The 15,010-nt window shown below is 46.1% G+C and overlaps 1 protein-coding gene across 1 annotated transcript; it reads right to left on the bottom strand.

Annotated features, from left to right (window-relative positions):
• Nucleotides 1-679: 679 nt before the first annotated feature.
• On the bottom strand, nucleotides 680-12,297 carry pitpnc1b (phosphatidylinositol transfer protein cytoplasmic 1b). Its single transcript, XM_076154809.1, has 9 exons — nucleotides 11,648-12,297; nucleotides 8,871-9,019; nucleotides 7,210-7,306; nucleotides 6,713-6,784; nucleotides 4,997-5,089; nucleotides 4,273-4,428; nucleotides 3,528-3,591; nucleotides 3,267-3,353; nucleotides 680-1,716 (listed from the first exon to the last, which is right to left on the bottom strand). The coding sequence occupies exons 1-9, from the start codon at nucleotides 11,693-11,695 to the stop codon at nucleotides 1,559-1,561; spliced, it is 924 nt and encodes a 307-aa protein (XP_076010924.1). The 5' UTR covers nucleotides 11,696-12,297; the 3' UTR covers nucleotides 680-1,558.
• Between the last annotated feature and the right edge of the window lie 2,713 nt (nucleotides 12,298-15,010).

Raw genomic sequence — 15,010 nt, 5'->3', positions numbered from 1 at the left:
CTCCTGGCTGTGTTGAGCACTTGCTCTTTCATATCAGCCTCCTGCTGCTACTGTAAAAAGAGACATCAAGAGAGCGAGTCTGCGCGCATGTGTTTTTGTGTGCGAGTGTGTACGCGAACGTGTGTTTGCAGCCCTTTGTCGGGAAGCTAACAACAAATTGTCATGCTGGCTCTTGATTTGTATGGATAAAAGGACCCATAATGAGCAACATAATGTGAGCTATTTAGTACGCCGTTCTAAGTGGCCCCGTGTCTGTCAGTCAAAGGAACTTCCAAGTCTCTCTGTGAGACAACTGGGTCTATTGTTCCCGTGTCTCCAGCAGTAAAGTGATTAAGCGATGACATGGAAACACCCCAGACTCATTTATGCCACAGCGGAAAAATATTCCTTATTCTTTCCCAGTGTGCTGAGCTTCAGAGCCCAAACAGACTGGACCAAAGCGTTCTGGACTTCTCTGCCTCTTTTCATGTCCATGGCTGCTGCTGGGACTGGAGGCTGAAGCCACAGTGTGATTCCATGTACGCACAAGAGTGTGAAATTGGTGACTTGATTATATGTGGGTGCTATGATGTACCGGGCCAGCCTGCCCATCTTTCCAGGCCGATGGTGATCAAACGTATCTTTCACTGGCCCGGGATGATATTAGAACACTCCTCTGTGCAAAGAAAAGACATTTGTTGATAAAAAGGAAAGCACCCTGAGAGTTTATTATCAAAGAAAATACAGTTTAATTTCCACGTTTATTTTACACTTGATCCAGAAATGTTCCTGGTTGATAGAATCTGAATGTCATCGCAAAAAAAGGCAATAACAAAGCGCACTACTTTCTGCATTATATATGTCAAATCGGTTTCCATCCGTGCCCTGGCGTGCTTGATCTCCGACGATGAGCCGTCAAGAAATCTCCACCGCATATATATATAAAAATAGTCGCGATAATAGCTTTATAAACGGTCCCATGATTGACTCGTAATTGAAGTTTAGCCTCGGTTTGACCCATTTTGAGAGTCATGGCGAAGCGATCAAGGAACCAATACAATGCCTCACTGCCCGCTGTCAATACACCTGGTCTGACCTATTGGCTGGGATGGAGAGGTGAGAGGATCCATAACATCGACAGCTTCCTCCCTCTCGTCCTCCTCGTCCTCCTCGTCCTCCTCTGCTCTCTCATTAGATCCACTCTATTAAACTCCTTATGCACCTGTCTGTAGGCTCCAGGCTGGGGGGGGGGGTTGGGAAACATTAAACCCTGCTGGTGTGTGAGCTCTGCTGTGGCCCTGAGACAAACCATGGGAATGTACAATATTTACATTTAAACACACGGGGGGTGATGGTGGCAGGGGGAACATGTCCGCGACCTGCCACGTGTGTGTTAGCACGATGTTCATGTCATTGTTTGCATGTGAGTGTGTTTTGTGTGTTTGAGAAATAACATCACACAAGTCGAGTAAATGTTTGCATTGAATTTGGCCGGTGTGTGTGTGTGTGTGTGTGTATGTGTGTGTATGTGTGTGTGGGTGTGTGTGTGAGCGTGTGTGAGAGCGCGTGTGAGAGCACATCATTCAGGGGTTGAGTTCAGGCGGATGGGGGTCGGTGGCAGGGAGGAGGATGGGGGGTTGCACATGTCTACGGTTGTCACGCCCATCTTCTTCAGAGATTCTGCGTCTGTCATTGAGATGGAGCGAGAGAACGTGGGACGAGAGGCAGCTGGTGGGACTGAGAGAGAGAGAGAGAGAGAGAATGAGATACATGAAGTTGACACGTTGGCACTAAAGGTAAAAATCAATATGACGGAGACAAGAGAGAAGAAAGGAGAAAGCAGCAGTGGGAAGAATTAAACTAGAGTGAGATCTGTTTTAGTATCCTTCTTTTTTCCCCTCATCATTTGTTCTGGTCATTTGTTAAATCGGTTAAATTCCTGCTTGGTATTCAGCTCACAAACCCAACTTTTAGTAGCCCCCCTGGAGTAAGTGAAGTCCATTTGCTTTTATTACGTTAGATGAATGAAATGAAAACTATGACCAAGTCTGCACAGAGAGAGCTGCAGTACTAGCATTTGGCCTGTAGGGGGTCATGGCAGTGCAGCAAACTGCAGCAGGTTGAGCAATGACTGCAGATTTGTTGCAGCTCAGTGTCTGTCAACACTCACACACGGACACACACACACACGGACGGACACACACACACACACACACACACACACACACACACACACACACACACACACACACGGACACATACACACACACACACACACACACACACACACACACACACACACACACACACACACACACACACACAGGCAGCTTGATGCTACAGGCGACACTGGATTCTGCCTTTGATATCTCTTACGTTGAGCTGAGGTTCATCAGAATAACCAGCAGGGGGCAGGGTGCCCACACACGTGCACACACACACAGGCTGATGTGTACACGCACACACACACACACTCATCACATATGGCCAGACTCAGGCCCCCACCAGGGCTGACATTTGCAGCTAAGTGCTGCAGTGGTTATTTATGTTGAGAGGGCTGGTGATGGGGAGAGTTCAGCAGGTGGCTGCATTTCACTGTTTATCAGACTGATGCAGTGGCATTATCACTTCATGAGCCAGGCTAAACTCCTCTTTTCCCCCCTAAATCTTTCTCTCTGTCATGCTCTTCCGGACACACACCCTCTGTCTGTCTCTCCTCACTGCTCCTTGTGTTGCAAAATGCCTCCTGTCTGCTCCTCCCTCTCTCCCTTTTTTCTCTCGCAGATGTAAACCGGCCATCTGGGTACTTGTGGGGTGCAGCTACGGCACTAGCAGTGCAAGCACTCTCTGTTCATGCCAGTTAGTGGTACAGTTATGTATTCCCACTATTTCCAAGGTTGTTGAGAGCAATGGACCGGCTAAATAAACACGAAATACATGTTTATATAATGAACTGAAGTATGTATTCTGGATGGGAATCTGTGTGTTTATGTTTTTGCTTTGCTGTACTTCTTATATCTGCTGCTGCATCCCCCGCTAATTATGCTTAAATTAAATGCAGGAATAATTACTGTGCAGAGCAATTGTACATTTCCAACTTACTGCTGTTTTCATGTGCAGCTCATTCCACTGCCCTGTTTTCACCTCTGCCTGTATCTGCCTTCTCCTCTCTCTCTCTCTTCCAGCTGTTCTCTCTCCTCTCCTCTCCCCCTCTCCCTCTCTCCCCTCTCTCTCCCCTCTCCCACCCTTTGAGGTATATCAGTGCAGGTCAGGAGCTCCATCCTCACCTGTGTTGGTCTGACTGGATTTGACTTTGGTGTTGGTTTTCTCTTGCATTGCTCGCTCGTAATCTCTCACCTCCTCCAAACTCATTCCTGTGGGAGAAAACAAAGCACACCCAGCATTAGAATGCAGCATGAAATATGGATTCTATTTCACCGCCGATATATCGATGGTAATGACAACAACGTATAACTACGCTCTCCACGTATTTTATATTGTGTCTGTCAGGTGTAAAAATAACAACAGAACGAGCAGACGTGACCCACCGTGCCATTCATCTATCCATGCTACTGCCTGCCTGTGGCCAACCAAAAGAATGTCTCTGATATTCTGTGAGAAGCAGAAAGAAAGCATGTCAGGAGAGATGCAACAAATGATTTTAACAAAAGGAGATCACGTTTGATCACAGGCCAGGAAACAGGGCGTTGGCACATTTGCTCTCTTAATGCACTACCCACTATTGTTTTGGATGCTTTTGCTTTTGCTTCGCTGAAAAAGATAAATCAGTTCTCATATTTCGTAATATATAAATATATATCAGCTGTTTCATCAAACGTGCTTTGTTCCACCAACTCTGGAAAGCCCCACTGTGTTTGTGCTGAAAGGACAGTATCACTTTCTGCTCTGTTTCATGGCCTTAAGCGGAATGCAGTGATACAGGATCCAGGTTATCTGAGGGAAGCGGCAGTATGATGGGAGCTGATGCTGCTAATGATGCTGGTCATTATGACAAAAAATGTGTTATACTTATTTCTGTCAAAAATATCCACAGAGCACGTTGCAATAGCAAGTAATAATGATTTTATTTGAATTAGTTCTAAAGTAATCCAATTATCCAATCCAATCAGAAATAAGTGTTCCACTTACTGGAGCAGAGGAATGTAACCAATCTGACAACTGTAGTCTGGTTTTACACCTTTGAGCGTTTGGAATTACAAATCCTATCCTGATCCGATCCCCTTTAGTCCAGCGGAGGTGAAAGGTATGATGGGAAAAAAAGCTCAGTCTCACTCTGTGTATGAAGTCTTCAGTCCTGGTCTGCAAGCCGTAGACCTCAAAGCTGCACTGGACCCTCTTATAGGAGCACATAATGGGCTTGCTGTCGTCCCTCCAGCTGCTCTCCAGGGGGCCCCGGCCTGTTTTACTGGAGTGCCACAGACTCAGGTCCTACACGGAGCAAACACACACACACACCCTATACCTTACTGTACTCGCTGAGTCTGCACAATCTCTTAAAGGGGGGGGATTGGGGCAGGTGAGAGGGAAAGAGTTTAATCCAATAAGTGTAGAGACGGGAGCACATTGTGCAGCACCTAAAAGGAACGCGCGATAACACACATTATGTATCTGTGACCAAAAGATAAATGGAAAGAGTTGTATGTGTGATTTCATGTTCTCACAGTGTCACTTATCTGAGTCTCTCTCTCTCTCTCTCTCTCTCTCTCTCTCTCTCTCTCTCTCTCTCCCTCTCTCTCTCCCTCTCTCCCTCTCTCCCTCTCTCTCCCCCTCTCTCTCACTCCCTATGTGTGTGTGTGTGCTTGTCTTGGGAATTGACCTTTGTTTGTAAGGACTTACTGGCAATGAAAAAGTGATAACCTTGGTGGAGAGAGAATGAAGATAGACAGAGGAGTGTGGGTGTATTACTGATTTATATTCTTTCAGAATTTCAGAGGCAAGGAAACCTGTGTGTGTGTGTGTGTGTGTGTGTGTGTGTGTGTGTGTGTGTGTGTTGTACCTCTGACTCTTTGTAGTGCTTTTCGGGAATAGGGTCACTCAGGATATCCAGGAAACTAACATTTTCTGCAGTAGTGGGTTTGTCCCCAAACACCTACGTGCATCCAAACAGATAGATGGTGCAGTATACAACACACACACACACACACACACACACACACACACACACACACACACACACACACACACACATACACACACACACACACACACACACACACACACACACACACACACACACACATACATACATACATACATACATACATACATACATACATACATACACACACACACACATACATACATACATACATACATACATACATACATACATACATACATACATACATACATACATACATACATACATACACACACACAGGAGAAAGGAGAGTACAATAAGTTAAGTATTGAGGAAACGTCACTTAAGTATTTTCAGTTACATAGACATTTTCACAGAATAGTTGGAGCCCAGTCCTTTTGCAGTCATCGGTTGCAGATGAAGATGTTAACTTGAGTAAGAAATCATTTCCTCGTCACTGAGGAGTAAATTCCTGGTGTGTTTTTCAGCTTGACGACTCTCACAGTTATTGTCACCTTGATGACAGTGAGATGATGATCTAACACGTCTCAGAAAGAGTTGTTTTCATTACGGATGCTCTCACAATGTCAGGCTCTTCAGTGCTTCTTAAGGAGTTGCTTTCTCGTACACACACACACACACACACACACGCACACACACACGCACACGCACACGCGCACGCGCACACATTAATGGTGAGGGAAGGGAGAGGATGAGTAACTGTGAAGCAAAGACACACTATCCCACTCTGACGGGACAAATCACATGGGGACAAGAGCGCGGACGAGTGAGGAAACAAGGATGTAGGATGGATCTGAAAAGAGGACGCTCTCGTAGTTACCCAGTAAAGATCCTCGTCTTCTCCTCTGAGCTGTTATTCCCTATACAAGCAAAGGCGCTGAGAATCACATACACACACGCACACGCACACACACCTGTCCCTTAATGCACCCTTGTTTGGCATGAACTTGTGTAACCCAAAGCTATGGTTAAGGTGAATCAAGCCTCTCCACATTTCTACAAACTGTCACCAACGAACGGAACTCCAACGTCGCTCTTGTGACATGTTGGATCTTGTTTCCGTGTGCTGTCGTTAGTAACAAAGCGGTGACAGAGGGACAAACACAGGTACAATTGTATGTGAGTTTCTGTGTCTGGATGTGTTTGTGTGTGTGTGTGTGTGTGTGTGTGTGTGTGTGTGTGTGTGTTGGCCCCAAACTGCATGTCTGCCAATACTGCATTTTGTGCTTTGCTTGTTTTTCTTGTAATGGGCAAATCAATTTGATGAACATTTTCTTTGCACTGCAGAGCAAATTGCAATTTCTTCCCGTCCTTTTTGCCTTTTCTCCTCCCTCTCTTCTCATCGTCCTTCCACACACACACGTACACATTACATTACATTACATTACGATCATTTGGCAGACGCTTTTATCCAAAGCGACTTACATTACATTTACCACCCTTCGCAGAGGGGGGAGCAATTGAGGGTTTGGTGCCTTGCTCAGGGGCGCCTCGGCAGGGGGTTCGAATCGGCAACCCTCCGGTTCCCAAGCGGAAGCTCTATCCACTGAGCCACTGCCTCCCTACACACACACACACACACGCCTTTGCTCCCCTCTCTGTCATACTTACGTTGTCGTTGTTGCCGTTGTTGTTCTCAAACCTCGTCTCGATGCGAATGCTGAATCTAGGGAGGAACGATACCTGGGGGTTGACGAGAGAAGGAAATGGGGTCACGGGGTAGCGATGGTGCTGAGGTGCTGGGAAGGAATTACTGATCTCATGCTCATGTTGCGTTCAAGTTCAGTAAATGAATACTTACTGAGTACTCTGCAGCATCAGGGTTCATTCAGTAGGGAAAGAGAGATACAGTATTGGTTACTCATACGTGTATATTAGCATCTAATCTCAATGTCAACACACACTCGCACACACACTCACAAATGTCCTCAGGGGAATTGTAACACATATACATACAGAATGCTGGAGAGCTAAATATTTGATAACTCCTGGAAAAGCAGCTGTTAAAAGTCTATAATGTTTCTATAATGCATTAAGGTGACGGCAACCTGATGTTTAACACACACACACACACACACACACACACACGCACACACACACACACACACACACACACCTGTGATGGTGTACGGGTAAAAGTTCCAAGCTTTCTCTGTCACATAGAAGATTCGCGGGACAAATGTTTTGGCCCAGGATGGCAGCTTACTGAGAACAAAACACAAAACAGTGAGTGTGTGTGTGTGTGTGTGTGTGTGTGTGTTAGAGAGAGAGCGAGAGAGAGCGTTGCATAGAGAGAGACGGTGAGTTCCTAAGTGTCTTTTGTGCCATTTATTGCCACATTACCTGTAGGCTACTCTCACCCCGGTGTTCAGCTTTATGACTCATTTCCAATTACACCTGTGGAGATGAATTGTCACTGAAGCGTCTGGGTCACATGTCACAACATGACTGAGGGAGAATACAGTTGAGTCGCTGCGCTTACAGGGTGTGTGTGTGCGTGTGTGTGTGTTACAGGGTATACTCTGCTAATGAGGATCAAATATTCCATGAACACAGAAGGATTAGGAACCCCACCCCCCCCACACACACACACCCACAAACACACTGTGAGAACTCATCCTCTTCACTTGCTGAAGAGTTTGTTTGAGGATTAGGCCTTTGGTTGCGACTGATGAGTGAAGGTTGAGGTTGGGTTAAGATTAGGACTTAGATTTAAAGGAGAATGGGGCCTTATTTCCTTCTGCCTTAATCGTGCCTCATTGATTGATTCCCCCTCAATAGGATTCATAGATGATTGTCAGCACATGTCCTTTTCATATTCATATGATTTAATTAGCATTGATCACACACTCCCTTGTTTACTTTCCTGCCATGGCTGTTCTCTCTGCTGCCTCCACGTCGTTCTGGGAGAAAATGTGATCTCTTTGCTTAAGCTCAGTCTTTCTTTTTCTGTTGTAACACACACGCTGATTTATTTGTGGGCTTTTGAATGAACCATAAACAACTGATACAGCTACAGTACACTACAGCTGATATTTATAGCTTTCTGTAAGAGCAGTGGCCAGCCATGGATTGGCAGCGACAGTAAACAGTATGTATCACTTTCACAATGTGTAACACTTTTACATTTGCTAACGTGGGAGTGTTAAGAAGACCAACGCCCACAAAAGTTCCCAATGTTTTAATTACTGAGAGCAGGATGATGTGGATATGGTTTATCCCAGCTGGAGGTTTGTATTTACGTAACATCCTGTGATGTTACATTACTCGAATGGTTCACTTGGCAACGTAGCTGGACCCACTTTCTGAAAGTACTCGGTACACGGTACACCTATAGTTTCAGGCGCTAAGTAATTGGACTTTGGATGTAAGGCAGGTTTTACTGCATGGTGGGTGTTTGCTGTCTGCAATGATTAGAACAACTTGGATCTATAGGAATGTTTACAATGATCCGTATCGTAGCTTAAACTGAGAGTGCAGAGCCCCAGTTTACTTGATTAAGGAAACCACCAGAGTTAGGCTGTGTTTAGAGAAAGATTAAGTCAGGGTGTTCCCGGACATGATTAATGATATGTTGACTTCTTAGGAATATATTTACACAATGAAAGTACAGCAACATAAACAGGAGTGTGTGTGTGTGTGTGTGTGTGTGTGTGTGTGTGTGTGTGTGTGTGTGTGTGTGTGTGTGTGTGTGTGTGTGTGTGTGTGTGTGTGCGTGTGAGTGCGTGTGCGTGTGTGTGTGCGTGTGCGTGTGCGTGTGCGTGCGTACCTGCAGAGGTAGATCCGCTTCTCTGTCACCTGTCCCGTGCCGTGCTGGGGGTGTACGTCCGGCTCGTTCCTCACCACCTCCACACCTTCCCCACCGCCGCTCTGCTCACAGCTGTGCTTACTGATCATGTACAGCTGCCCGATCCGGTACTGGAGCCCAGGGAGAGGGTTGGGACGGGAAGGGGGGGGGGATAGAGAGGAAGACAGACAGACGTGTTGTGAGCAAACATGGAAGATCGACGATCAATCCACTCGCGTGTTTGATAATGTGGAAATTGACCTGAATATATGAAGCAGTTTGGCCCTCATGATAATCTTTCATATTAAAGGTTTTGGGCCATTACTTTTATTTGTCATTCCTAAATATTTACTGATGAAATTAAAAAACTGCCCTCAGGTGCTGTGAGATAAATGTTTACATTTTGAGGGTTTCGGTAAATTAAAATCTAATTATGCCTCATCAATAAGCTGCTCACTCTATAGAACTCATTATAATAACCAACAGTCACTAAATGGAAACCCTTGGGACTGATATTGAAGAGAATCTCTTCATTATTGCTCACTGCCGCTTTGTATTTTTTTGCCCTCGACTGACAATATCAGAAATCAAGATGTAATTGAGTCAGTGAGGGTGAATGTGTGCTGCCATCACAGTTTGAGTTCAATACCAATGAAGTAGGTAACTTTTTCACTTAAGATCCGCAGAGCCTGCGTGTGTGTGCAGACTCTCTGTGTGTGTGTGTGTGTGTCAGCCTGATAGAATCAACAATGTTGTTTGGTCTTACAAATGGCTTTATACAATAGTACTTGTTTTTCCGCCCGTTGCTGCTCTCATTGTCTCCCTTTGAGACCTGGCTGTGCTTTCTGTTTGTCTCAGTCGCAGAAACACTCAGGAAACTGGATTTCTTAAGTTATTAAGACTAAAAAGCAATTACATTACATACACCTAAGTTATTCTGCTGTGGCCATTATAATGTAGTCCATTTGTTGTCTTTATTGGCATGCCAGTAAAGCATTATTTTGATTAAAAACAGAAACTGAGAAAGAGGGGGAGGTGAAGAGAAAGAGCGGCGGAGATATCAGATTGCCATCCTTCACTTTACTCTGCTGACATCATCCTGGCACTCCTCCTTCTTATTCCAATTACGGTGGAATGTCAACATTCAATATTTGTCTATTGACTTTTTATGAGGCTTAATTAATCATAAGGAGGGATGTTTTCACGCCGTCTCATGACTGAGGGGCGTTGTTGTAAGGATCCTCCCAGACAGGTTTGGAGTCTGTCAGAAAGCAGCGTGCGGACTTATCTGACCTTTAATCAGTGTTATGGACGCTGAAGGGCAATGATAAGTGATGTGTTGAGAAACTCGGGGGTTATCCATTGACAGCGTTGGCTATGTGTTTCCCACCCCTGTGTTGGTGATAGGTTCACAATCGATGCGTCGTATACTGAGCCGGGCGAAGAGCTCGGAAACTATGCAAACGCTCAATTTTATAACAATAATTCCGCTGGAAAAACGATGCCAATAATGAGATCAGAATACGGTCGACTTTGAGTTAAATGATAAGGAATGAGGAAACAAGGAACCAACATTAGCTGTGATAAATACCTGAGAGCAAAGATTTGTATCTCTGGCGACATGGCGAGCGTCCTCAGCGTGTCTAAATGTCTGCATCTTGATTTTCTACTCAGCTCCAAACCAGAACATTGACCCAAATCAGCTCCCACCTGATACCTCATGCAGGGGTCGTACACACATTACTGTGACACTGCAGCTTGACTGAGCAAAAAACACGGCGCCGGGCTCTTCTCCTGCAGTGCAACGCCGGCCAGGCTGCATTATGCTACACAAATAATAAGAGGATATATCCGCACCTGGGAAAGTGGCAGCATCCCCGTTTAAGTGGGGCGAGTGTGAGGATACTGGACTGAGGTAACTGTCACCATTTGATATTGGCTCGAATAAGCTGCACTTAAAGTAACATTTCATTCAGGTAAAGGAGGATTTGCTGTGAGCTCAAGTTCCTCAGTGGCCTGTACAGATACCAAATCCTATTTCAGACTGCTATTTGTCACTGTCATTGTTGTGGTAACGGGTAGTACTGAGTGTGAGTGTGTGTGTGTGTGTGTGTGTTGGTTGGGGGGTGGCGAGCGAGGTATGGGACATACAGTATGTTGATGAGGACGCTCCTGCTGAAGGACAAAACTTCCCTTGCCTACCAACTTTCCTCCTTCTGGGATGTGCTGTGTATTTCAGTGTGCGGTCGGAGGAATGCTTTTGTTTGAGTTGAGGGTTCTGCAACGTTGTAACCAGTCCGACTTGTTTCCTGCAGCTCCACGGAGTGCAAAGCAAACGAAAAAAGACCGAGAGATAACGACAGATGGAGGGATAATTTAGACACGGCGGCAGTGGCGGCAACAACAACAACAACGAAAACAACAACAAGACCGCTCCGGCTCTGCTGGCCAGGTGTTGCGCGTTGGCACCCTCAGACCTCCTCGCAGGCTTCAGGTACATGCCTCCGTGCGTGTGCCAGGCTCTCACACAGCAGCTACAGGAGGTCGATGTGCTCTGTTAGCACTCCTTATCAACACATTAACACTTTCCAGATTACGACTTCAGACAAACGTAAACATTCAAAATGGAAAACCCGTCTGTTCTCTTGCGATTTACACCCGTAGGAGGGTTATAGTCATTGTGTGTGTTTGTGTGTGCGTGTGCGTGTGTGTGTGTGTGTGAGTAAGTGTGGGAGTGTGGGAAAGACAAACACACTTACCTCATCCACAGTTAGTGGCATGCATATGCGATACTCTTTCATCAACATGCTGCTGTTGGACTGTCTGTCTTTGCGTCCCGTACAGTTTGTCTGCGTCTGTCTGTGCTATCCACAGCTGTCTCTGGCTCTCTGTCTCATAGAAGACAAGCTCGGACAGGCTACACTGCTGTAGGACTTCTTTTTTCTTTTTCTTTTTTTGCTCCTTCTGTCTTCCTCTTGTTTTGCTGATGTCAGTAGTCCATGGAGTTAAATCCAGTCCACTCTGTCAATGAGTATCTGCTGTTTTCTTACTTTTTCCCCGGCCGACTCTTAACTGCCTCGTCTCTCCTTTTTGTTTCCCTGCCTCAATTAATCTCTTGCACCCTTCGGTTACTTTTCAACTGCTGTTTTTCTTTCCTTCTCCTTTCCTTGTTACTTCTGCTTTTCTGCTCGTGCCGCCTTCACTCGCTCTTGCCGTCTTGGGTGTTTCTGTTTTCCTGTCTTCGTCACTTGTTTGCCGGCGCTTGACCTCAGTCTGGTAATTAGCGGCGTGGTGAGATTGAAACTTACTCCCTAACCAACTCTACCTGCTCTGTCCTTGCGGTCTTTGCTTCTCAGGGTTCTCATTTGCAACCTTGCAGTGTTCTCGGCGCTCCTCCCCCTTCCCCCCTCCTGCCTTCAACTTCTTTCAGTTCCTCACAAATTCCTTTGCCTGTTCCCTCCTTATCTTCCTCCCTCCCTCCCATACTGTCCTCTCCCCGCCCACTATACTTTACAACCTCTTCACCTGTGTCACTCCCCCACGCTCTCCTGTTTCGCCCTCTCCTCCTCCAGCTGATCTCTATCTCATTTCTTCTCCCTCTCCTCTTCAATAACGATAATAGTAATGAGACATTTTACTATCAGCACTGCTTTTTATTTCTTTCTATCCGACAATGAGAGTAAAAAAAAAGCAATTGTCAATGTTAGTGTTTGCATTTGGAACACACAGCACCACCCAGACCCATGACACACACACACACACACACACACACACACACACACACACACACACACACACACACACACACACACACACACACACACACACACACACACACACAGGCCAGGTTACCACAGCACACAGGGTATAAAGTGCTGATATACATGCTGGGTAGGACCATTGGATTAAATATTACCCGACCTAGGAGTACTTCTATTAAGCAGAGTGCCAAACGTTGTATTTACTGCAGTCAATAAGAAGTGAAACCTGATCGTAATTTTCCCACTCACGTCCAAACGGGGAATTAGGGATCAAATCTCCCTTTGTGTGAGAGCTGCAGCTCATTGCCAGCACACATTGTTGCGTCCCCATCAAATCAGAAGAGCAGATGTTTGCCGCCTAAAGTCAGCGCGGCCCGGAGCCAAAACCTCCACACGACCGTGGATTCTTCCTCTCCTGTGGAATTCACTGCGGTGTTTGATTCGGGGGCAAAGTGCCGCTCTGTCCACATGCCTTTCTGCTATCATCCGCTTTCTACGGTGAAAGAGCGACGAGCACAAATTCCTAGTGGGGTTTTCGCTCCTATCTTATCAGATGGCTGTTAGAGAAGGGACGCCACTTCAGAGAGCTGAGGGGCGCCATGCTTGTCTGCGCCTGTATTCTCCCCGGACTCGGCACGCGCGGAGCTCTGACAGCACACGGATCAGCGCAGTTTAAAGGATGATAGGCGAGGTGACTTAGCTGTGGAGTGACAAAGTGCTGGATGACTTTGATTGAATATTTAATTGAGGGCTTTTTTTGGGAGGGGAGGGGAGGGGGGGGGGGGGGGGGGGGGTATGTTGACGCTGTAGTGGTTCCTACTTAATTACCTGTGCAAAGGTCATGTTTGTCTGTTTGTCTGTTTGTCTGTCTGACTGGTTGGATGTGATCCAGGGAAGAACCTTTTACATTCCGGTGCTGGTCGGCCTGATGTAGATGCTGTAATGACCACTTATTTTAAACATAGCATTCTGGGTCAGTTGTCAGAAAACATTGCATTGTGTGTAGAATATCTGGGACAAGCCGGAACAAAAGTTAAATCCTATTTCTTTAGTTGTTTCTCAACATTTTGCTCTAAGTCACCTGGACGTGGTTCATTCTCCAAAACGTGCTGAATGTCACGACTTAGTCCACTGTCACCAAACTTGGTTGCACGTGTGATCTCACTGCTCATGCAAAACATGTGGTGATGATGTTGGCGCTACGACAACAACAGTAACATTTTGTCAGCAACGTTGTAACTAACAGGGACGAGAGAGGGAGTTTAGAAACGTACAGAAAGATCTCCACAAATAAAACAATCGACTTTTGATCGGGTACATCCGCAGTTCTTTTACTCCCAAAGGCACTGACAAGTCAGATTCAGCTGAGGGTGCAGCACAGTGCAGTACTTCTATCCCAGTGAAACCTTTCTGCCCTCCTTATTCTGTGACGGTGATGGAATTAGAAAGGACTTCATCACATCTCACGTCATTAAATGAAAAATGAATAGGTGCTGTTAAAAAACTGGCGAGGCGTGCTTTGACCTCTGTGTTTCCTGCTCTGATTACATCGGAGAGGAAGATTGACAACTGTGTGTGTGTGTGTGTGTGTGTGTGTGTGTGTGTGTGTGTGTGTGTGTGTGTGTTTATAGTGGTAGTGCAGTGGTGATGCTGAACAATATGGCTTTGTATTAAGCTGAAAAGAGGAAGAAACAGATCATTAACTGGTGGGCCGGCTGCCATGTCTGCATTACAGGCTCTTCAATCTCTAGGTGTGGTCACAAGCCAAGGTCAAAGGTTCCTCCGGTGTCCTCCCTTACCATGTGAGTGATGGACCCCTCCCACCCAGGCCTGCATTAGCGGTCGTTAGGTGAAAGGCAGTGAGCTGATACGCTGCAGCTTTCTCATTTCACGCGGGGTGAAAGGTAAGGCCAGGCGTAAGATTTAAGATGAGGACAGCGGCGGCCTGAACGGATAACATTCCACTGGTTTATGAGCTCCATGTTGTACAGTCATAAAGGGTGGCGGCTAGCAGTGCGGTCGCTCTGCTCCGTGTCCCGATCCTCAGCCTCCCTCCCCCTCCTCCGCTATCACACCAAGCTTGCTGGACGCCTCTGATCTCTGTTTTTGGTCCAATCATCAAAAAGCTGAAGTATTTAGGTCAGACCGAAGCCTAGTGAGAGACAAGAGAAGAGGAAAATAACACTGAGAGATGGAGAAAGTCCACATTGCGTTATTGTTTGGTGTCTCAACGCGCAGATTCCACCAGACGCTACTGCACCAGCAGATAAAGACGAGGCTGTCACATCTTTGTGTTTTGTTCTGTGTTATGAATGTGGGGTCTCTCTATGTGTGTGTGTGTGTATGTATGTATGGGTGTAT

Source organism: Genypterus blacodes, unplaced genomic scaffold, assembly GCF_046128005.1.
Source record: "Genypterus blacodes isolate CSIRO-AG114 ecotype Tasmania unplaced genomic scaffold, CSIRO-AGI_Gbla_v1 ptg000063l_1, whole genome shotgun sequence".
NCBI classification, from domain to species: domain Eukaryota; kingdom Metazoa; phylum Chordata; class Actinopteri; order Ophidiiformes; family Ophidiidae; genus Genypterus; species Genypterus blacodes.
This window is presented reverse-complemented; position numbering and strand designations above follow the sequence as displayed.

Excerpts from the sequence above, each read along its gene's own strand:
- pitpnc1b (XM_076154809.1), bottom strand. The coding sequence starts at position 11,695 with ATGTTGATGAAAGAGTATCGCATATGCATGCCACTAACTGTGGATGAG. Across the intron at positions 4,429-4,996 it reads AGCACTACAAAGAGTCAGAG|GACCTGAGTCTGTGGCACTC; the intron begins GTACAACACACA and ends TGCTCCGTGTAG. Across the intron at positions 3,592-4,272 it reads CTGAAGACTTCATACACAGA|AATATCAGAGACATTCTTTT; the intron begins GTGAGACTGAGC and ends TGCTTCTCACAG.